At 41.5% G+C, this 22672-nt stretch overlaps 2 protein-coding genes across 11 annotated transcripts in view; both read right to left on the bottom strand.

Moving 5' to 3' along the window:
* The window catches only part of CPLANE1 (ciliogenesis and planar polarity effector complex subunit 1), a 104342-nt gene extending 101893 nt beyond the window's left edge, over positions 1 to 2449 (bottom strand). For 3 of the 4 annotated variants that reach the window (XM_060400259.1, XM_060400260.1, XM_012097032.4), the window contains exons 1-2: positions 2333 to 2449; positions 791 to 917 (exon numbers count right to left, since the gene is read on the bottom strand). In XM_060400259.1, the coding sequence (XP_060256242.1) occupies positions 791 to 871 (81 nt within the window). In that variant the 5' untranslated portion in view covers positions 872 to 917; positions 2333 to 2449. The remainder of the gene's footprint in view (positions 1 to 790; positions 918 to 2332) is intronic. The other variant, XM_042233853.2, reaches the window with a different exon arrangement.
* Positions 2450 to 16394: 13945 nt separating this feature from the next.
* NUP155 (nucleoporin 155) overlaps positions 16395 to 22672 on the bottom strand; it is a 54994-nt gene continuing 48716 nt past the window's right edge. The window contains exons 34-37 of one of the 7 annotated variants that reach the window (XR_009596795.1): positions 21241 to 21347; positions 20466 to 20609; positions 19406 to 19915; positions 16395 to 18115 (exon numbers count right to left, since the gene is read on the bottom strand). Coding sequence is in view for 4 of the 7 variants with exons in the window: in XM_042233844.2 (XP_042089778.1) it covers positions 20471 to 20609; positions 21241 to 21347 (246 nt within the window). In the remaining 3 variants the exon portion in view is untranslated. Of the gene's footprint in view, positions 19916 to 20065; positions 20610 to 21240; positions 21348 to 22672 lie in introns of those variants that run through there. The other 6 variants (XR_009596794.1, XR_009596793.1, XM_042233844.2 and 3 more) reach the window with 6 other exon arrangements.

The raw sequence follows: 22672 nt of genomic DNA, 5'->3' as shown, positions 1-22672 counted from the left end.
GATGATCTAGTAGCCACATTGAGATTTATTTGAAGTTTGAAATTATAGGAGTGTCTTCCAATTCTGCTCGCCCATACTGAGATATCTGCTGTTAGCTCACTGATCTGAAGAGTAGTATGAGCAAGTTTTAAATTATTTACTTAAATAGACATGGCTTCTCATTTCTGAAGCAGCAGCATGTGCTCCTAGACTTCAGTTTTAGAAAACATCCAGAAAATGTTCTGAACTTCCTGGAAACCTTCCAGTTAGACACAAGGCTGCTTCATCACCTTGCGTGGGTATTCCAAGATTCACCAGGACATGAAACTCCCCAAACATGTGCCTTTGCTCAAAAAAAGACCCTGTAGATGCGAAAGCCATGCTCATTTTCAACAACTGCAGAGAGGCTTCCTGGCTGGGCAATCTCAAAAACTGGGACTTGCAGGGTGAAGAAACTGTGTCCCAGAATTCCCAGGAGAGCCCAGAAGATGAGAGTGAGGATGATACACCATCCCAGAACTCCAAGAGTAAAGCAACAAAGGATGGTGAAGAAGATGAAGCAGGTGATGGAGAAAAGGAGCAAGAGAGTGATCAGAGAGCTGACAAATGTGACCAGACCCAGAAAGACTGATACTCCCTCCCCATCTCTGCCAGCCTCCTACCAAACAAATACACAAACTCCTGTTCAGAGGGCAAGTGATCCTTCTGCAGATGCTACTTTATTTCTTAAAGGTTATTCTTCAATCCTAGAGGCAAAGCACACATGTAACACATATTACAATTGATACTGCACAACTGAAGAAAAACTTACCTGTCCCAACCAGGATACTCGTGGCCAGGGTTTTTTCTGCTTGATACTGGTTGAAGTCAAAACTTCTAATCGTATCTCCATGCTTGTTAAGATAGCAAAGACCAATTAAGTCAAAAGTCAGAAGATGCTGTAAAAATCAAAACAAAACAAAAAAAAATGATAAGACCCCATAATAGTTACTGAAGATTTTAAGAGTTTTCATAAAGTTTTAGTAAATGACTTTTTCATTAACTCAAGTTAACTCTCTTTTTAAGGTAAAATGCTGATACTTTATTCAGTATCTAATCTTGAATAGTCAGGCAAAACGTGTTTGCTTTTTTGAAAAGTTATTCCTCAGACTATGAAAATAAACACGAACTTGAGGAATATCTTGACAATATAGTTTCTATGCGATTACTTTCTCATCTTTCCAAAGATCACCACAAAAATACCCCCTACCCCATATGCTCTTCTTACACTATGACTTTAACACTCCTCTCTCTCATTGAGAGCTCTGATCAACGCCTCATTCCTTGAAATTGGGTGGTTTTTTACTACTTTGACCAAGACTAAAATGGAAGTGAGGCTATGCATTTCACAACACTAGCTCATACAAGGCAATACCTCTTCTGCCTTGTGTGTGCGCGCGCGCTTATTAGCTCAGTTGTGTCTGACTCTTTGCAACCTCTACAGCCTGGCCGACTATAGTCTGTCAGGCTCCTCTGCCCATGGGATTTTCCAGGCAAGAATACTGGAGTGGGTTGCCATTCCCTCCTCCGGGGGATCTTCCCAACCCAGGGATCAAACTTGGGTCTCTCAGGTCCCCTGCACGGGCAGGCGGGTTCTTCACCACTAGCGCCACCGGGAAGCCTACAGATGGATACTAATAAACACCATGAAACATGTCAAATTAGTTAATGGACGACAGAGATAAACTCGACCACACAAAATATGTGAGGAGAAGAAATAGGTTAAGTTTTACCGCACCCCTCCCCCCGGCTCCCCGTATCTTAATTTAAAGCACACTAGCAAAAGCAATTTCCAGAGGAATAATCCAAGTCGTTCGGTGGTTTGCATCACAGACGAGCCTAAGAAATCACGTCCGTTCCTCGGCGCTCAACTTATCCCCCACCAATGTCACACACACGAGTTGGCCCACGACCACTTCGCATGAGGCATCCCCAGGGACCCCTCTGAGATTCCCTACCAGACCGTGCGTGGCAGCGCCGCCCTGCACCCCCGCGAGCTGCCACCGCGGCGCCCACCGGGGACCGGGCAGGAGCTGGAGGACACCGGGCCGAGGTCAAGCCCGAACCGGACTTCGTTCCCAGCCAGCCGAGGGCGACCCCGCACCTCCGTGAGGCTGAGGATGCTGCGGCCGGACGATGACGCCGGGGTAGCGGGTAGGGGGCTGGGTGCGGCGGCGGATGGCGGGGCAGGGGAGGTCGCGGGCGCGCCAAGACTCGAGAGCGTGAGGGGGCGGAGGAGCCCGAGGACGCCGCGGGCCGGAGGGCGAGGGGAGGACGCTGGGGCCGTGCGAGACGGGAATCTGCGGGGAGTTACCTCCGCCAGGGCCGGGCCAGTCCGGGGCAGGAAGGCGCGGCGAGGCCGAGATGAAGGAGGGCGACGGAGACGGGCCGAGCTGCCCGCCGCGACGCGAGCCTGCGCCTTGGCGACGGCGGAGGGCGGGGCAGGGACGCGGGCGAGCGCCGCCAGTGCGCCTGCTCCGAGCCGGCTGGGAGCTCGGGCAGGAGACTGGAGGCGTTCCCTCATCTTTCTCCCTGCCGGCTCTCCCCGGGTTCCCGCCCCCGTCCTCCCAGCGGTCCTGCGCCTCTGCTGCCTCCCCGCCTGCCTCCGCTGTGCCCGGCCGCCCGTCTTTCCGCTCAAGGTCTCATCCTGAGCTGCTGGGGTCCTTCTGTTTCACCTCCACGATGGTGCGTTCGTTCCTCTGACACACACCTTTGAGTGCCCAGGCTGTGTGTGGCGTTCTCCAGAAAACCGTTTAATAACCGACTAATATGTAAACTGTGAAAGTGCTGCACTCAATATGCCAGCAAATTTGGAAAACTCAGCAGTGCCCACAGGACTGGAAAAGGTCAGTTTTCATTCCAATCCCAAAGAAAGGCAATGCCAAAGAATACTCGAACTACCGCACCGTTGCACTCATCTCACACACTAGCAAAGTCATGCCCAAAATTCTCCAAGCCAGGCTTTAACAGTACCTGAACTGTGAACTTCCAGATGTTTAAGCTGGATTTAGAAAAGACAGAGGAACCAGAGATCAAATTGCCAACACCCGTTGGATAATCGAAAAAGCAAGAGAGTTCCAGAAAAACATCTACTTCTGCTTTATCGACTATGCCAAAGCCTTTGACTGTGTGGATCACAATAAACTGGAAAATTCTGAAAGAGATGGGAATCCCAGACCACCTGACCTGTCTCTTGAGAAATATGTATGCAGGTCAGGAAGCAACAGTTAGAACTGGACATGGAACAACAGACTGGTTCCAAATAGGGAAAGGATTTCATCAAGACTGTATATTGTCACCCTGCTTATTTAACTTAGATGCAGAGTACATCATGAGAAACACTGGGCTGAATGAAGCACAAGCTGGAATCAAGATTGCTGGGAGAAATATCAATAACCTCAGATATGCAGATGACACCACCCTTATGGCAGAAAGTGAAGAACTATAGAGCCTCTTGATGCAAGTGAATGAGAAAAGTGAAAAAGTTGTCTTAAAACTCAACACTCTGAAAACGAAGATCATGGCATCTGGTCCCATCACTTCATGGCAAATAGATGGGGAAACAGTGTCAGACTGTATTTTTGGGAGGGCTCCAAAATCACTGCAGATGGTGATTGCAGCCATGAAATTAAAAGACACTTACTCCTTGGAAGAAAAACTATGACAAACCTAGAAAGTATATTAAAAAGCAGAGACATTACTTTGCCAGCAAAGGCCCGTCTAGTCACAGCTCTGGTTTTTCCAGTAGTCATGTATGGATGTGAGAGTTGGACTGTGAAGAAAGCTGAGCGCTGAAGAAGTTGATGCTTTTGGAACTATGGTGTTGGAGAATACTCTTGAAAGTCCCTTGGACTGCAAGGAGATCCAACCAGTCCATCCTAAAAGAAATCAATTCTGAATATTCATTGCAGGGACCGATGTTGAAGCTGCAACTCTTTTTGGCCACCTAATGCAAAGAACTGACTCATTTGAAAAGACCCTGATGCTGGGAAATATTGAGGCAGGAGGAGAAGGGGGTGACAGAGAGTGAGATGGTTGCATGGCATCACTGACTCAAGTTTGAGTAATTCAAACTCATTTGGACATGAGTTTGAGTAAACTCCGGGAGTTGGTGATGGACAGGGAGGCCTGGCGTGCTAGCAGTCCATGGCGTCGCAAGGAGTCAGACATGACTGAGCGACTGAACTGACTGAATGTGTAATCCTTGAATATTCATTGGAAGGATTGATGCTGAAGCTCCAGTACTTTGGCCACCTGATGCAAAGAGCCGACTTATTGGAAAAGACCTTGATGCTGGGAAAGATTGAAGGCAGGGGGAGATGGGGACAACCGAAGATGAGATGATTGGATGGCATCACCCAGTAAATGGACCTGAGTTTGAGCAAGCTCCAGGAGATGGTGAAGGACAGGGAAACCTGGCCTGCTACAGTCCATGGAGTCGCAAAGAGTTGGGCATGACTGAGCACCTGAACAAGAACAACAAAAACTGGTGATTCTGACAGTAAAACCTTATTTTGCTCTTTTGCAAACACACTTGATAAAGTCCAAAATCAACATTGTAAGGATGTCCAAAACAGTCTACTTCATTAACATTCCAGTTGATTCCAAAATGTAGAGCACCAGTAACTTAGTTTTGGTTTGGTTTTCTGATGGCAACATAGACCACACTGCCAAACTGAAATTCTGGGACTCTGAACAACCCTCCTGATAATGTGTTGTTTTTTTGCAGATCTAAACTATTACATGTCAGGACATAAGAACATAAAATGAAACTAATGCAACTGAGACCCTGAATTTTTTATTTTGGTTAAATTCAAATAGCTACGTGTGGCTAGTGGCTCCTGTATCATGCAGTGCAGCTTTAAATCCTTGTTAATGAACTTGACTCAGCTCCAGTTTTTCTCAGCCTCAGTTCAGAATTGGAAATCTCTTGGAGGGAAAATCAAGTGGTACAGTTTGGATATGGGGTTTACTCTTGGATCAGTCAGCTATGGCTGGGATCATATAGTGCAGAAATGGCTGCTGAGGGCTTGCTTTTCTGTGTGTATCTGAGGCCATTCTCCCCCAACAAAGGGAATTATTATAAGCTGAAGTCTATTATAAGATGGAGTGGTGGCTTCCCTGAGGGCTCAGTGGTAAAGAATCTAACTGTCCATATAGGAAATGGGTTTGATCCCTGATCCGGGAAGATTCCATATGCAGTGGAGCAACTAAGCCCCTGTGCCACAACCACTGAGCATTTGCTATAGAGCCTGTTAGCTGCAACTACTGAAGCCCATACGCGCTAGAGCCAGGGCTCCACAACAAGAGAAGTCACTTCGATAAGAAGCCGAAGTACCACAACTAGAGAGTAGCCCCCACTCAATGCAACTAGAGAAAAGCCAGCGCAGCAACAAAGAATTATTTTAAAAAGATGGAGTGAGTTATTTAGGATAGACTAGGGCACCATATCAAAAAGCCTCTACATAAATTAGTGACCTAGAGAACAAAGGCAATTATTTCTTACTTGTGTATCTATTATGGGTGATTTAGTTTGTTAGGTTTGCTCTGCTCAATTATTCAGAGATCTAGGTATCTTCGCGGAGAAGGCAATGGCAACCCACTCCAGTACTCTTGCCTGGAAAATCCGATGGACGGAGGAGCCTGGTAGGCTGCAGTCCATGGAGTCGCAAAGAAGAGTCAGACACGACTGAGTGACTTCACTTTCACTTTTCACTTTCATGCACTGGAGAAGGAAATGGCAACCCACTCCAGTGTTCTTGCCTGGAGAATCCCAGGGATGGGGGAGCCTCGTGGGCTTCTGTCTATGGGGTCACACAGAGTCAGACATTACTGAAGCGACTTAGCAGCAGCAAGTCCTTGGACCAGTCCTTAAGTAGCAAATGGTTGCAGTTGTAGCAGAGGGAATAACATTTGAGCTTTGTATTATGGTACAGTGATCAAGAGTCCAGTTTTAGATGTTAGACATCTTATGTTCAATTCCCAACTTCAATTTGCTGGCTGATTTATTAATAAATTGCTTACCTTTAAACCTAATAAAGATCATAAGTAATAGAGAACCATACACAAACTGGATTTAGCAAAAAGAGAAGTTGATTGGCTCATTAACCCAGGGGTTCAGCAGGTAGCTAGCTTGCAAGTTTTGATCAGGCAGGGCTCTTCTGTTTTTCTTCTTGTCACTGCTCTTTGCCTTCAGGCTGGCTTCTTTTGTGGTAAAGTGAGAAGATGGCACATTTACACCTATTTCACAAGGCAAATGTAGTTTAAATTTTTTTCTTCACTTAAGGATTCTCCTTGAGCCGCCAACCCAATATGTAGCACGGAAAGTCTTTACCTTGACAAGTAATGGTACTTCCATTTCTTTTTTGATAAATCTCTTTCAAATAAATGCTGTGCCTTCCAGATTGTCTTTTTCTCTTTCTACTCAGTCTATAATGTGGATTCATAGTGAGAGTGGGAGGAGGGGTTATGTGCCCTAAAGACACTGAGAGAGAGAGTGTTTGCATTCAAATTTTATTTTTTATATTCTTAGCCATCCTTTCTTCAGGATGTCTAATGTTGGCTCCTGAGTCTATTGCATTGGTGTCTATAACCTCTTGTCGTTTAGTCCCAAGTCATGTCTGACTCTTGTGCGACTCCTATGGACTTGTAGCCCACCAGGCTTCTCTGTCCGTGAGATTTCCCAGGCTCCTCTGTCCATGAGATTTGCCAGGCAAGAATACTGGAGTGGGTTGCTGTTTCCTTCTCCAGGGGATCTTCTGAACTCAAGGACTGAACCTTCAATTCCTATGTTTGCAGGTGTATTCTTTACCACTGAACCACCTGGGAAGCCCAATGTCTGCAGCTAGAGTCTTTAATTTATCTCTTGATGATGCCATCATACGCCCTAAGGCTCAGCCTTCCCCTTCATCTCTGTATTTTGTTGCCTTTCCAGGGGGGTCTCCTTGCTCTCAAGTTCCCCAGAGCATGTGAGAATGTTCTGTGCCTTGAACTAGACATAAGAGCTGAGAGCAGGTCAGGAATAATGACTCAGCTCTTTCCTCTAATTATAATATGTCACCGTGTTTTATTCTGTTGGGGTCACCCCCATATTGGGAGAGAGAGAGGATTCTAAAGGACAGTCTTTTCCAATAATTTAGAAAAGCTACTTTACTCTCAACTTTCACTTCAACCCTGTCTCCATGAGATTTTGAGACAGAGGCATATCTGATTCTTTGTTTACACTAGGCCATAGGGGTTTTCTTCTTTCTCTTGGATAGTATCCCTCTTGTGTATATTCTGAGTCCTCTCTGGATTGTCCCTGCATTGTGGCAAAAGCCCATATTCATGCTTTAATGCTTTGAATTTGATATAACAGGAAATGTGGAGAGTCCCTCTCTCTGTGAATACAGGTGTCATCAAGAGTAGAAACCATTTTCTGATTTCTCTTCTGAGGCTCTGCTTCGGAAAAGTGGACCCACCACACCTGTAACCTGGCAGATGAGGCCTGTGCAGGTGCGTGCCCACAGCTTGCCCAGGTGTGGTTTGGACCTTATTTTTAGATAAGTGTAACAGGAATTGTTGTAACATGCACCCTTTTCATTTTCATGTCCTGAATTCTCTCTTGTTTTAATGGCAGTTGAAGTTGTTCTACTTTTAGAAAACCCATCAGAAGGAAACACATGACCAATACAGAAAGAAAAAGTAAGTCAAATACCAAGACCTGGGCTATCAGGACAGGACACAGGAAAGAACGTGTGCTTTTAGGTAGGGTGTGTTTTGAATGAGGCGGTAGCTAAACAGGTATGTTCACTTTGAGAAAACATTATTATATGATTTGTGTACTTTTCTGTATGTCATTTCAAGTAAAGGTTTGTTTAAAAACATATTGAAAGCTACCATTTAAATAAAGAGTCGGACATGACTGAGTGACTAACACACACACACCATTTCAGTTCAGTTCAGTTCAATTCAGTCGCTCAGTCGTATCTGACTCTGTGACCCCATGAATTGCAGCACGCCAGGCCTCCCTGTCCATTACCAACTCCCGGAGTTCACTCAGACTCACATCCATCGAGTCAGTGATGCCATCCAGCCTTCTCATCCTCTGTTGTCCCCTTCTCCTCCTGCCCCCAATCCCTCCCACCATCAGAGCCTTTTCCAATGAGTCAACTCTTCGCATGAGGTGGCCAAAGTACTGGAGTTTCATCTTTAGCATCAGTCCTTCCAAAGAACACCCAGGACTGATTTCCTTTAGGATGGACTGGTTGGATCTCCTTGTAGTCCAAGGGACTCTCAAGAGTCTTCTCCAACACTACAGTTCAAAAGCATCAATTCTTCGGCACTCAGCTTTCTTCACAGTCCAACTCTCACATCCATACATGACCACTGGAAAAACCATAGCCTTGACTAGACGGACCTTTGTTGCCAAAGTAATGTCTCTGCTTTTCAATATGCTATCTAGGTTGGTCATAACTTTCCTTCCAAGGAGTAAGTGTCTTTTAATTTCATGGCTGCAATCACCATCTGCAGTGATTTTGGAGCCCCAAAAAACAAAGTCTGCCACTGTTTCCACTGTTTCCCCATCTATTTCCCATGAAGTGATGGGACCAGATGCCATGATCTTCGTTTTCTGAATGTTGAGCTTTAAGCCAACTTTTTCACTCTCCTCTTTCACTTTCATCAAGAGGCTTTTTAGCTCCACTTCACTTTCTGCCATAAAGGTGGTGTCATCTGCATATCTGAGGTTATTGATATTTCTCCCAGCAATCTTGATTCCAGCTTGTACTTCCTCCAGGCCAGCGTTTCTCATGATGTACTCTGTGTAGAAGTTAAATAAGCAGGGTGACAATACATAGCCTTGACGTACTCCTTTTCCTATTTGGAACCAGTCTGTTGTTCCATGTCCAGTTCTAACTGTTGCTTCCTGACCTGCATATATATTTCTCAAGAGGCAGGTCAGGTGGTCTGTATTCCCATCTCTCTCAGAATTTTCCACAGTTTATTGTGATCCACATAGTCAAAGGCTTTGTCATAGTCAATAAAGCAGAAATAGATGTTTTTCTGGAACTCTCTTGCTTTTTCCATGATCCAGCAGATGTTGGCAATTTGATCTCTGGTTCCTCTGCCTTTTCTAAAACCATCTTGAACATTTAAACAAAGATAAAAATAAAAGTGGTCATCTGTTGGGTCCCAAACAGATTCACCTTTAAAGGATGAGTAGGGTTGTGATAGAGAAGTAGAGAAAGATTGTTATATTTGTTACATAATATGGAATAAATATAGGACATATCCAGGGGATGTAAAATGAGCTTCTGTTACAGCGTCTACACACAAGGTATTGAGTGCTTGCTCAGCAGACTATCTCTTTGAGAACTGCTATTCCAAACACTCAGAGGTGAATCTCAGCAGCCTCATTAATAGTACATAACCCTGTCCATTTGGAGAAGGCAATGGCAACCCGCTCCAGTACTCTTGTCTGGAAAATCTCATGGACGGAGGAGCCTGGTAGGCCACAGTCCATGGGGTCGCTAAGAGTCGGACACGACTGAGTGACTTCACTTTTACTTTTCACTTTCATGCATTGGAAAAGGAAATGGCAACCCACTCCAGTGTTCTTGCCTGGAGAATCCTAGGGACGGGGGAGCTTGGTGGGCTTTCATCTATGGGGTCGCACAGAGTTGAACACAACTGAAGTGACTTAGCGGCAGCTGCAGCAACCCTGTACATTAATAGTACGTAACACTGTCCTCTCATGTTGTACTATCCCCAGCTAACTAATCGGCCAGATAGGACTTAAACCAGTGAAGACAGATAAATATTTGACAACCTGCTTTACAAGGTAGAGGAGATACCATGATTTGCAGTATTTGCCAGTTTCTGTGGTGCACATTTTCTCACCATGATGTTTTCATCAATCAGCTCAAAAATTCCCTGAAAATTTAACAGTCAGCTCTCAAAACCCAGTCCCAGGGGCCCCAGCACACCAATGACTTAAGACAAAAGTGAAAGTCCCACTCTTTGAGACCCATGGGCTGTCCATGGAATTCTCCAGGCAAGAATACTGGAGTGAGTAGCCTTTCCCTTCTCCAGGGGACCTTCCCAACCCAGGGATCGAACCCAGGTCTCCCTCATTGCAGGTGGATTCTTTACCAGCTGAGCCACAAGGGAAGCCCTGACTTAAGACAGGCAAGCCACAATCACCCTGAGAGGGAGAAGAATCCTTTTGATGGATTTATCATAAGGGTGAAGAAGTGTCTTTCCTATAAGGCCACCTCCCCTCATGTTGTCACACGAGCCCTAAATATAATGTAGAACACTTTTAAGAAATGCCTCATCACCAACATTTTTATGGACATAAATTGATATTTTCAGGGTCTGTGAAGATTGGAATTTTAGCCTACTCACAAGCTAATCAACTCTCCTGTTACTGTTTCATGGTATTGAAAGAAAACATCAAACACCTGTAGTTAGAGAAAAGGACTTTATTTCTTAAGGCCAACGCGGTAGGCAGAGTGTTAGTATGATATTCATGGCGTTCCCTGTGACTCTGTTTCCACACCAGCAGCACAGGTGCCTAGGTGGATGAAGTGTTTTTTTTGTTTGTTTGCTTTTGGATATAGGTGAGGAACATTGAGCTGGGCAGTTTCTCACTTTTATTATGAGTGGCAAGTGGACTAGCTCATTGTTTGGGATGTTACCTCTGCAAAACTCCTCCGAAATGGCTGGTAAGAGCAGTCTGGGTTTTACATTCTTGGCATATCTTGCAAAGGTGTGGGACATAAAGGATCCTGTGGATTGCGCATCCCATCAGAGTCCAAAAATAATCCAGAAGAATTGATCTGATAATGAAAAAGAATCTAAAAAGGAATATATACATATGTGGATAACTGAATGACTTTGCAGTATGGGAATGAATGAATGTAGCACATTATAAATCAACTATATTTCAATTAGAAAAAAAAAAAAAACAAACCCTTCCCTGTACAAAAAGTTGGTCTATCAGTGTAAAATCATGTGAGGAATACCTTAGCCAATTTATTTAACTTCTGCTTTATTTTCATGAATGAGTGAAAATGATATAAAACTCTTATCTTATAAAATCTAAATATATCTTTCAATAAATATAAAATAATTCTAAGTGCTGAGTCCATTATGTCAGTTTAATTGACAATATTTTTTTTCTTGGTAGTACATTAAAAAATGGTTAATTGATGGCACTTGAAACTAAATGAAATATTCAATAATTCTCATTATTAGGCATGTGATTCCTTTTATTACAAACTCTGGTTTTTATTACTGGAGTGTGGAAATACACTATAGTCAATTTAGCCTGCTATGTTACTAGCCCCCCGTATTTTCTTGTAAAATTATTTTTTTCTAATTGTTTTGTGATTCACTTGGTTTTTTAAGATATGTAATCATGTCGCCTTCATATGGAAATATTTTGAGATTTTTACTTATATTTATCCTTTTACATGATAAAGTTTATAGCATTTTTGGGTGTATTTTATAATTGCTAGCATCTGCATTATTTTGTTCACTAAAAATGGTGTCCAGAGGGATGGACTCTAGTCCTTTTCTTTCAGGATATGAATCATACAAGAGAACAAATACACTGATAAAAACATTAGGTGTGACAATATGTGAAAACAATGGATATTTGATTTTTTAAAAAAATTTTTTATTTCGGCTGCACTGGGTCTCTGTTGCTGCATGGGCTTCTGGTTGTGGAGAGCGTGGGCCATTCCTTGCAGTGGCTTCTCTTGTTGCTGAGCACAAGCTTTAGGGTGACAGGCTTCAGCAGTTGTGACTTGAGGGCTCAGTTTTTGCAGCTCCCAGTGTTTGATCCCTGGGTCAGGAAGATCCCCTGGAAGAGAAAATGGCAACCCACTCCAGTATTCTTGCCTGGGAAATCCCATGGAGAAAGCAGCCTGGTGGGCTATAGTCTATGGAGTCACAAGAGTTTAAAACGATTTAGCAACTAAACCACCACTACCTGATATTCCATGGTTCTAGCACCATTTATTGAAAAGACTATTCTTTCTCCTACTGAATTACCTTGGCACTTTGTTGAAAATGCATTGTCCATATACGTGTGCATCTATTTCTCTACCTATTTCTCCATCTATTTTTGTTCTATTGATATACCAATGCCACATTATCATAATTACAGTAGCTTTATACCAAAATCTTGAAATCAGTATTCTCAGATTTTATTTTTTCAATCTGTTTTTACTATCTTAGGACCTCTGATTTCCATATAAATTTTAGAATCAGCTTGTAAATTTCTACAAGTGTGCTGTAAATCTAGTTGACAAGGCACTGACTCTATGTATCCATTTAATGAGAATTCATGGTTAATATTCCTGTTAATTCTTCTAATCCACGAGTGTTGCATATTTCTCATTTACTTTCTTCCAGGATTATCTCAGTTTCCAATGTATAGCTCTTATATATAGTTAAAATTAATCTTATTTTATTGTTTTTAATGTTATTTTAAATGAGTATTTAGGAGTTTTTGACTACTTGCTGCTAGAATATTGAAATGCAGTTTAAAAAAATATGTATGTATTCATTGATTGTGCTGAGTCTTCATTGTTGCAGATTTTTCTCTGGTTGTGGAGAGTGGGGGCTTCTCTCGAGTTGGGGTGCATGGACTTCTCATTGCAGTGGCTTCTCTTTTTGCTCTAGGGTTGCAAACTTCAGTAGTTGCAGCATGTGGGTTCAGTAGTTGCAGCTCCCAAGCTCTAAAGCACAGGCTCAATAGTCTCAGCTCACAGGCTTAGTTGCTCCATGGCATGGGGTATCTTCCTGGACCAGGGATAGAACCCATGTCTCCTGCATTGGCAGGCAGACCCTTTACCACTGAGCCACTAAGGAAGCCCTGGAATTGGTTTATATACATTGACTTTATATCCTGTGATCTTGCTAAACTTACTAGTTCTAGCAATTTGTTCTGTTTAATAGTTCTACTATTTTCTGTATATTCTTTAGGATCTTCTACATAATTATGTTCTGAATAACTCTGCTTTCTGCTTTTCCAATTTGAATCTTTTATTTCTCTTGCCAAATTGCACTGATCAGGACCTCCAGTCCTCGTTGAAGAGAAACTGTCTTATTTTTAACTTTAAGGAGAAAGTGTTTAGTCTTCCACCATTAAGTACAATTTTAGCTGTACATTTTTCACAGATACCTTTTATCAGGCTGAGGAAGTTCTTTTAGTTCCTAGTTTGCTGAAAATTTGTTGACATAATGCTTTGGTATGATTTTGTGTCTTTCTTGCTCTGGGTTCACTGTGTTTCTTGGGTCTATGAGTTTAGAGTTTTCATCAAAGCACAAGGAACTTAGTGGTAAGGTAGGTGGACAGATACAGTTGGCTGAGGGGTACCCAACATGCAGTTTTTTCGGGAAGCACTTCCTTCCTCTTCTGTATTGTTTGGAGAATGGTTCTGTACCGCACAACCACCGAGTCTGTAACTGAAGCTGGGTTAATCACTGCCCTTCCTGGACTTGTCCGTTGAATTTACCTCTGGTGGCTCAGATGGTAAAGCGTCTGCCTGCAATGCGGGAGACCTGGGTTTGATTCCTGGGTTGGGAAGATCCCCTGGAGAAGGAAATGGCAATCCACTCCAGCACTTTTGCCTGGAAAATCTCATGGACAGAGGAGCCTGATAGGCTACAGTCCATGGGGTCGCAGAGTCAGACACGACAGAGCAACTTCACTTAGAGCAAACAAAAATGAAGAAACTTGACACTGCCTGCACTCTCCCAGGACTTATGGAGCAAACTGCAGGAGACAAAAAATAAATTCAAAGGACAGAACCAACCTAGAGAAAGCCCTGAAAATACTGACGTTCTGGATCTAGCCATGTGGAGGCTTCTCTATTATTTGGACTTCTTAGTTTTGAAGGGCAATAAATACTGCTTTTGCTTAAACTAACGAGATTCAACAGACTGGTTCCAAATAGGAAAAGGAGTACATCAAAGCTGTATATTGTCACCCTGCTTATTTAACTTTTATGCAGGGTACATCATGAGAAACGCTGGCCTGGAGGAAGCACAAGCTGGAATCAAGATTGCTGGGAGAAATATCAATAACCTCAGATATGCAGATGACACCACTCTTATGGCAGAAAGTGAAGAGGAACTAAAGAGCCTCTTGATGAACGTGAAAGAGGAGAGTGAAAAAGTTGGCTTAAAGCTCAACATTCAGAAAACGAAGATCATGGCATCTAGCCCTATCACTTCATGGCAAGTTGATGGGGAAACAGTGGAAACAGTGGCTGATTTTCTTTTTCTGGGCTCCAAAATCACTGAAGATGGTGATTGCAGCAATGAAATGAAGACAATTACTCCTTGGAAGGAAAGTTATGACCAACCTAGATAGCATATTGAAAAGCAGAGACATTACTTTGCCAACCAAGGTTCATCTAGTCAAGGCTATGGTTTTCCAGTGGTCATGTATGGATGTGAGAGTTGGACCGTGAAGAAAGCTGAGCACTGAATTGATGCTTTTGAACTGTGGTGTTGGAGAAGACTCTTGAGAGTCCCTTTGACTGCAAGGAGATCCAACCAGTCCATTCTGAAGGAGATCAGTCCTGGGTGTTCTTTGGAAGGACTGATGCTAAAGCTGAAGCTCCAGTACTTTGGCCACCTCATGTGAAGAGTTGACTCATTGGAAAAGACTCTGAAGCTGGGAAAGATTGAGGGCAGGAGGAGAAGGGGACGACAGAGGATGAGATGGTTGGATGGCATCACTGACTGAATGGACGCGGGTTGGGTAGACTCTGGCAGTTGGTGATGGACAGGGAGGCCTGGTGTGCTGCGGTTCATACGGTTGCAGAGTCGGACATGACTGAGCAACTGAACTGCAGATTCTGGTTTTTACTTTTGTAAACTTCAGTGGCATCCTCATGTCACACCAGGAATCTGAAATTTCTTCTGAAGGAAAAGGAAGGGGTATAATATAGTTAGGTTTACATTCTTGAAAACTGACTTTAGTGTGGGGGGGAAAATGAAGGTGTCCAATTAGAGGGAGGAAAACTACTTACAGACTATTGTATGTGTATTAATGAAATAGGATACCTGACTGAACTCTAAAAACCTAAACTAGTGAGGTAATTGAAGAGATACTTCCTTAAATAAACAGATTTCCTTAGGATTTGGTGGCTAGGACTTTCCTGGAGGCCCAGTGGCTAAGAATCCTTGCTTCCACTACAGGGGGAGTAGATTCATTCCCTAGTCTGGGAACTAAGATCCCACATGCCATATGGTGTGGCTGGGGGGAAAAATTGGTGACTAATTGAATTTGGAATGAAGGGAAAGAATTTAAAGATGAGATCCATATGTCTGACTTGAATAATTAGATGATAAAGACTGAGGTAGAAAACAGAGGAACAGGAGGAGGCAGGGGGCAGGGAGATAGGAATGAATGCTTTACTCATGTTTTGAATGAGGAGCTTCAGCAGTCATTCAACTGGAAATGTTCATTATAATGGCAGGCACTCAGGTGCAGGCTGAAGATATGATACAATAGTCCTAGCTCCCACATGGCAAACTGATTAAGGTTTAAAATTTATTTTTATTATCTATTTATTTTGGCTATTATGTTTTTATTTATTATTTGTTATCTATTTATAAAGGACAGAAATGGTATGGACCTAACAGAAGCAGAATATATTAAGATGTGGTAAGAATACACAGAACTATGCAAAAAGATCTTAATGACCTGGATTACAATGATGATGTGATCACTCTACCTAGAGCCAGACATTCTCGAGTGTGAAGTCAAGTGGGCCTTTGGAAGCATCCATATGAATAAAGTTAATGGAGGTGATGGAATCCAGTTGAGCTATTTCAAATCCTAAATGAGGATACTGTTAAAACTGATGCACTCAATATGCCAACAAATTTGGAAAACTTGGCAGTGGCTACAGGACTGGAAAAGGTCAGTTTTCATTCCAATCCCAAGGAAGGGCAATGCCAAAGAATGTTCAAACTATCACACAATTGCACTCGTTTCACACACTAGCAAAGTGATGCTCAAAATCCTGCAAGTTAGTCTTCAATAGTACGTGAACTGAGAACTTCCAGATGCTCAAGCTGGATATATAGCAAAGGCAGAGGAAACAGAGATCAAATTGCCAACATTGGTTGGATCATAGAAAAAGCAAGAGAGTTCCAGAAGAACATCTACTTCTGCTTCATTGACTATGCTAAAGCCTTTGACTGTGTGGATCACAACAAAGTGTGGAAAATTCTTAAAGAGAATGGAATACCAGACCACCTTACCTGTCTGCTGAGAAACCTGTAAGCAGGTCAAGAAGCAACAGTTAGAACAGGACATGGAAAAATGGACTGGTTGTAAATTGGGAAAGGAGCACATCAAGGCTATATATTGTCACCTTGTTTATTTAACTTATATGCAGAGTACATCATGTGAAATGTTGGGATGGATGAAGCACAAGCTGGAATCAAGATTGCTGGGAGAAATAACAATAATCTCAGATATGCAGATGACATCACCCTTATGGCAGAACATTGAAAACTGTGATAGACTTTATCTTATTGGGCCCCCAAATCACTGAAGACGGTGACTGCAGCCATGAAATTAAGACGCTTGCTCCTTGGAAGAAAAACTGCAAACCTAGAGTGTATTCAAAAAAGAGAGACATTACTTTGCTGACAAAGGTCTATATAGTCAAAGCTATGGTTTTTCCAGTAGTCATGTATGGATGTGAGAATTGGACCATAAAGAAGGCTAAGTGCTGAAGAATTGATGCTTTTGAAATGTGGTGTTGGAGAAGACTCTTGAGAGTCCTGAATATTCATTGAAAGGACTGATGCTGAAGCTCCAGTACTTTGGCCACTTGATACAAAGAGCTGACTCACTGGAAAAGACCCTGATGCTGGTAAAGATTGAAAGCAGAAGGGGATGATAGAGGATGAGATGGTTAGACAGCATCACCAACTCAATGGACATGAGTTTAAGCAAGCTCCAGAAGATGGTGAAGGACAGGGAAGCCTGGTGTGCTGCAGTCCATGGGGTGGCAGAGTCGGACATGACTGAGCAACTGAACAGCAACAATTTTTGGCTGCACTAGATCTTCAATGGCACCCCACTCCAGCACTCTTGCCTGGAAAATCCCATGGGCAGAGGAGCCTGGTGGGCTGCAGTCCATGGGATTGCGAAGAGTCGGACACGACTAAGCGACTTCACTTTCCACTTTCATGCATTGGAGAAGGAAATGGCAACCCACTCCAGTGTTCTTGCCTGGAGAATCCCAGGGATGGGGAGCCTGGTGGGCTGCCGTCTATGGGGTCGCATGGAGTCGGACACGACTGAAGCGACTTAGCAGCAGCAGCAGGTCTTCATTGGTGCGTGTGGGCTTTCTGTATGTGCAGCAAACAGGGGGCTACTCTTTCCTGCTGTGCACGGGCTTCTCGCTGCATGGGTTCTCTTGTTGCTGAGCGTGGGCTCTTGGCTCATGTGCTTCAGTTACTCAGTGCAATGTGGGCTCTTCCTGGAGCAGGGATTGAACTGGTATTCCCTGCACTGGCAGGTGGTTTCTTAACCACTGGACTATCAGGGAAGTCCCCTTCATTAATCTTAAAAAGAGTCTTCCATAGCTAAGTTCTAAAATAAACGTTTAATTTCTAACATAATACAGTAGATATGTTCATCCAAAAGGAAGAATAAAAGCAATAGTATTTTAACTAATATGTGAAGCAGAACAACAAAACAATAAAAATAGATTACATTATCTCTTACAAATTTTTGGATTTGAAAAAGTCTTCTCACTTGGCTTCAACCTCCTTATGAGGAAACTTTCCTTATGAGCAAAATAAAACTTCCAAGAGTTTAAATGATTTATCAGAAGACTCAAAAATATCCTGAAAAAAATTAAGTAAATTTAAATGAAAAAATTGATAAAAAATGGAAGGAAAGCATATGCCTTTCAAGACATTTAGATTCAGTGTTCTATTTCTTTATTTCCTTGATACGACTGTTTCCCTATCATATTTTCCCCCTCATGAATAAGAGGAAGAAAGATGGAGGAGGGAAGTATCCTAAGGAAGAGAATGAGGAATCTGTGCGCCTTTGAGATGAAGTCAACTATAAAACATAAAAGAGGAGAGCAGAGAGGTTTTCAACAAACAAGTCACTAGGAAGTCAGGTATATTATACTAAAGAAATGCTGAACGTAGATTTCATGCAGTTCAGGACTAATATCCCATACCTTGTACAGTTAAAAAACATTAAAAAAAATTTTTTTTGGTATTTGTTTAGCTGCACTGGGCCTTAGTTGTGGCACGTGGGACCTTCTTTGCCACATGCAGAATCTCTAGTTGCAGCCAGCACGTGGGATCTAGTTTCCTGTCCAGGGATGGAACCCATCCCTGCATTGGGAGCTTGGAGTCTTAACCACTGGTCCACCATGGAAGTCCCCAAAACAGCTTTTTCTCTTTCTTAACCATTTTGCCACACTAAAATTATTTATCTAGAAATATGTGTCACAATCAGGACTTTCAGTGATTCCTCACTGCCTACAATGAATGCACTGTTTCATATATTCTACTTATCATTCATTGCCTATAGATGTTTAATAGTCACTATAAAGAAATAATGTGTTGAATGAAAACCAAATATAAAATATATAAACAAAGCTGATAAACGTGATAGAACAATGCTACTCCAAGTTTGATTCACTTACCACCAGTATCATTGTCACACTGAAGGTGGAATATCTGTTTTAAACAGGTTATCAAAGCGACTCTTACAAATGTTAGGGTTTTACACTCTCCCAGATGATTAAAAAGGAGAAGAGGATCTTAACTTCTCTTAGTACTCTTACCCTCCAAATGATATTGAAAACATTTGCTATGTGGCTAGAATTCTTAAAGGTGTTATGTAAGGTGTTAAATAAATGATTCAGATTTCTGGATTCTTAAAGATCATTTAGCCACATTAGGTTACATTCCTTATGGAAGATACAGCTTCATTATTTTGAGTTCTATAAACTTAACATACATATTAATGTTCTTGTGGGTAAACGTGCTTGTAGCAGAACTGGAATCATGGCTAAATATAGCATTTAAGCAAGACTTTCATCTTAAGTAGACATGATAGAATTTTAAATTTACAGAATTCACAATGTGTAGCATACATCCATTTTACATATTCGAAAAAATCTAAACTTAAGGAACTGAAAAGCTGAAAAATATGAGAGGTGGTGGTGCCTACTAATAAGGCACCATTTTGACATCCTATTAAATATTATAAATAAGAAGATTATAGGAGAAAAGGAGCTAAATTCTAAGAGAATAACTGTGGAGAGGGCAACCCATGATCTTGGGAAAAACATAAAGGTGGAAGGAAAAATATTTTGAAAACCGTCAAACATACATTAGTGACAACAGGTAGAAGGTCATTACTCTTGGGAACAAAAGGTAAGAGGAAAGGAGTCCATGTTCTTGTTTTTCTGTGAGTCCTGGTCACTCGCCAGACTTTTCTCTTTTGTTGCCATGACTTTGGGCACTTGGTTTTGCCAACCTAATTCTGTTGGAAGATTAGAAACTATATTATGAACAGTTTTGCTTCATATATGGTGTGTATCGGGTGAAACTCAGGTGTTGTGGTTACTGATGGGCAAAGGAGGAACAGGCATCAGATGGGAAGCTCCATCCATGAACTGGTTATATCTTCTAACACAGGGTTCTCAACCTGACATGTACTTGAACACCATGAAGGGCCTTAAAACAGTGCTGGGCTGGAGAATCGGAATTTCTAACAAATGCCCAGATGATGCTGATGTGCTGGTCTGGTGCACACACTTTGAGAAACACCAGTTTAAAGGAATCAGTAGTCCCAGGACAAAGAAGAGCTAGGTGGATGATGAGGGAAAACAGCATCTCCCTGTAGGGGAGATAGGACATAGACCATTAAATACAAGTTTATCACTTGCTCAGAAAAAACAATCAGGTGTGTACTACAAGGATTGTAACTGACAAAATCAGTAGCTAGATGAAATTTTTTTCCAAAGATGAACCCAAAAATTTAAAAAACTTTTTAAAAGAGACAGTGTTTATTGGCCTATTTAAGAACTGTTGTAGAATCTACTGTTATGGGACTGGACCTACTCAGCTAGCCTATTTAAGTTTCGATACTTGAACTAACTTGACAATGAGCATATAAATTCACAACAAGAGTTTTTTACTTGTTTATCCTTGTGTTAAAATCATAAATAATCTTATCTGTTTTTAATTTGATTATTAAAAAGCAAAATAGTATCATGTAGTAAAAAAGAATTCACCTGCAAATGTACTCTCTGCTGATACCAGCCACTTATTAAAAACGCATTTCTACTAAAATTGTTCTTAAATTCTTAGATTTAGAGCATGTGATAGCTGGACCCAGCTGAGTTTTTATTTTATAGATTAAAAACGCAGGGATGAAAATACATTACAATAATTAATGAAGCCGTTCTAGTTTAGCCTGAAGAGATTTAAAGTTTCCAGTGATGGCTTGTACTGCTGCTGAGGAGCTCATAGACTGGAGCTCGACCAGATAACCACAAACAGCATCCAGGCAGAGGTTCGTGAATCTTCTCCTGTAAAGAAAAAGACATCCATTCAGCCATCTACAGATTCAGAAACACTTCCTCCTATAGGACTTCCCTTCAACTTCTGCTAATCTTACTTAGTAAAGGCCCACAGAAGAGGAAGAATCATGTGATTAAGTAAATGGCAAATAAATGAAAACAGAGAAAGACATGCAGAGGGTAGGTGGATTACCACATACCACCATTTTCCTCTCAAAGATTGTTACAATGAGAAGGCAGGCAGTAAGGAATGACTCGTTAAATTAATATTAAACATTTACACTCATTTGGTCTCCTCAAACAAATTTATCTTGAAATGGCCAATAATATCACAAAAGACATAATGGCACTTCCTAAGTTGCTCATTCAAAATGGAAGGAGTTTAGCAGTAATTCATTAATTTTATCCTTTCATTTACAGGGAGAAATCAGGACAAGGGCTGGAAAATGGAAAAACTCTCACCTTTTATTATGTGCTAACTGATATCAAATAGTTTCTGCAAACATACACGAGTTTAAATCTCCCATACTTCTTTTAGTCTCTGTATTGTGCCCCACTATCTCCAAGTCTGTTACCCAGATATTTATTCAATGCATTTAAAAACCTTTGGTATATAACACAGTATCTAATTCATAGTTACCTCTCACAATTTAAAACTTGGCTAGGATTTTCAACATATCTTGTCAATAGTACATGTATACAATCCAAAAGGTGTAGTGGCTTCTTCATTCTGTTCCAGAATGGATCCTATAAAGAAAAAACATCATCAATTTTAAGGTGAATTGTGTCAACTCATTTTTCCCTCACTTATGTTAGTTAAAATACTCATCAGAGTTCAGTGCACTGAAAACTGCACTGTGATGTCATTTAGGAAGAATATTTGATGTATCATTGCACTTTGCAGAGCATATTAATTTGCTGTTTAGGAACCCGAGATAACAGGAAAAAAAAGAATCCATTTCTTCCTATTGACTGTGACATGATTCTTACCTGGAACCTATGCAGATTTAATCTGATAGTGTGAATAAGAGACGAAACCAAAAAAAAAGAAAGACTAAACCAGTAGTCAGAGAATCTTAATTCCAGTTCTGACTCCACCATTACTAGCCATGTGACTTGAATAGGTTATTTAACATCTCTGCTCTTGTCAGATGTAGATGGGATATTATTAGTTGTTCACTTCTGTCAAAGGCTCAGTGTGAGTTTTAATGAGATAAATACGTGCCTTGGAAAGCACTGTATGAATGTTCTGATGAAGCTACTATAATCATGACTAGTATTAAATACAAGCCAGTTCAACAGGTTTCATTCTTTCATCTTAGAATAAAAATTACAAAACATAAATCCAATAAGGTTAAATATGCTGAGAAAGATCTTAAAAAAAAACAAACTGAGGTATAACTGACATATAACATCGTATTAGTTTCAGGTGTACAATGCAGTGATTTGCTGTTTGCGTTCAAAATGATGCAAAATGATCACCATAAAAAGCCTAGTTATCCAATGTCATCATATAGTTAAATTTTCCTTTTCTTGTGGAAAGATCTTTAAGCACTGATATTTTAGATGAGGTTACAAGGATTGAGAATAAATATTTTGTTTTTACAGTGAATGATATTTTGTTCCTTTATTTACTTTTCTTTTTTGGCTGTGCCGCGTTTTCCTTGTGCACTCAGGCTCTCTAGCTATGGTGTGCGGGCTTATCTGCCCTGTCGCACGTGGGATCTCAGTTCCCCGGCCAGGGATCAAACCTACATGCCCTGTGTTGGGAGGTGGATTCTTAATCTCTGGACCACCAGGAAAGGTTCTATCCCTTTAAAGTAAGTAATTCTTAATGTATTTAGCCTATTCCGCTAAAAGTAAAGCATATGTAATTATGCTTTATTGATACTGAAAAATATTTGATTTTTATAATGGTATATAACAAAGCAACTCTCATTACTAGTATCAAAAGTCTGAAGCATGATAATCTCTGATACTCAACGAATGAAGCAAATTTCTGATGCAACTCTATTATATGATACTTATAAGCACACAACCAAAAAATCCACTCCTGTATCTAGAAAATTAAA

The sequence above is a fragment of the Ovis aries genome, chromosome 16 (genome assembly GCF_016772045.2).
Source record: "Ovis aries strain OAR_USU_Benz2616 breed Rambouillet chromosome 16, ARS-UI_Ramb_v3.0, whole genome shotgun sequence".
NCBI lineage: Eukaryota > Metazoa > Chordata > Mammalia > Artiodactyla > Bovidae > Ovis > Ovis aries.
The sequence above is the reverse complement of the archived record's forward strand: the minus strand, read 5'-3'. Positions and strand labels throughout refer to the sequence as shown.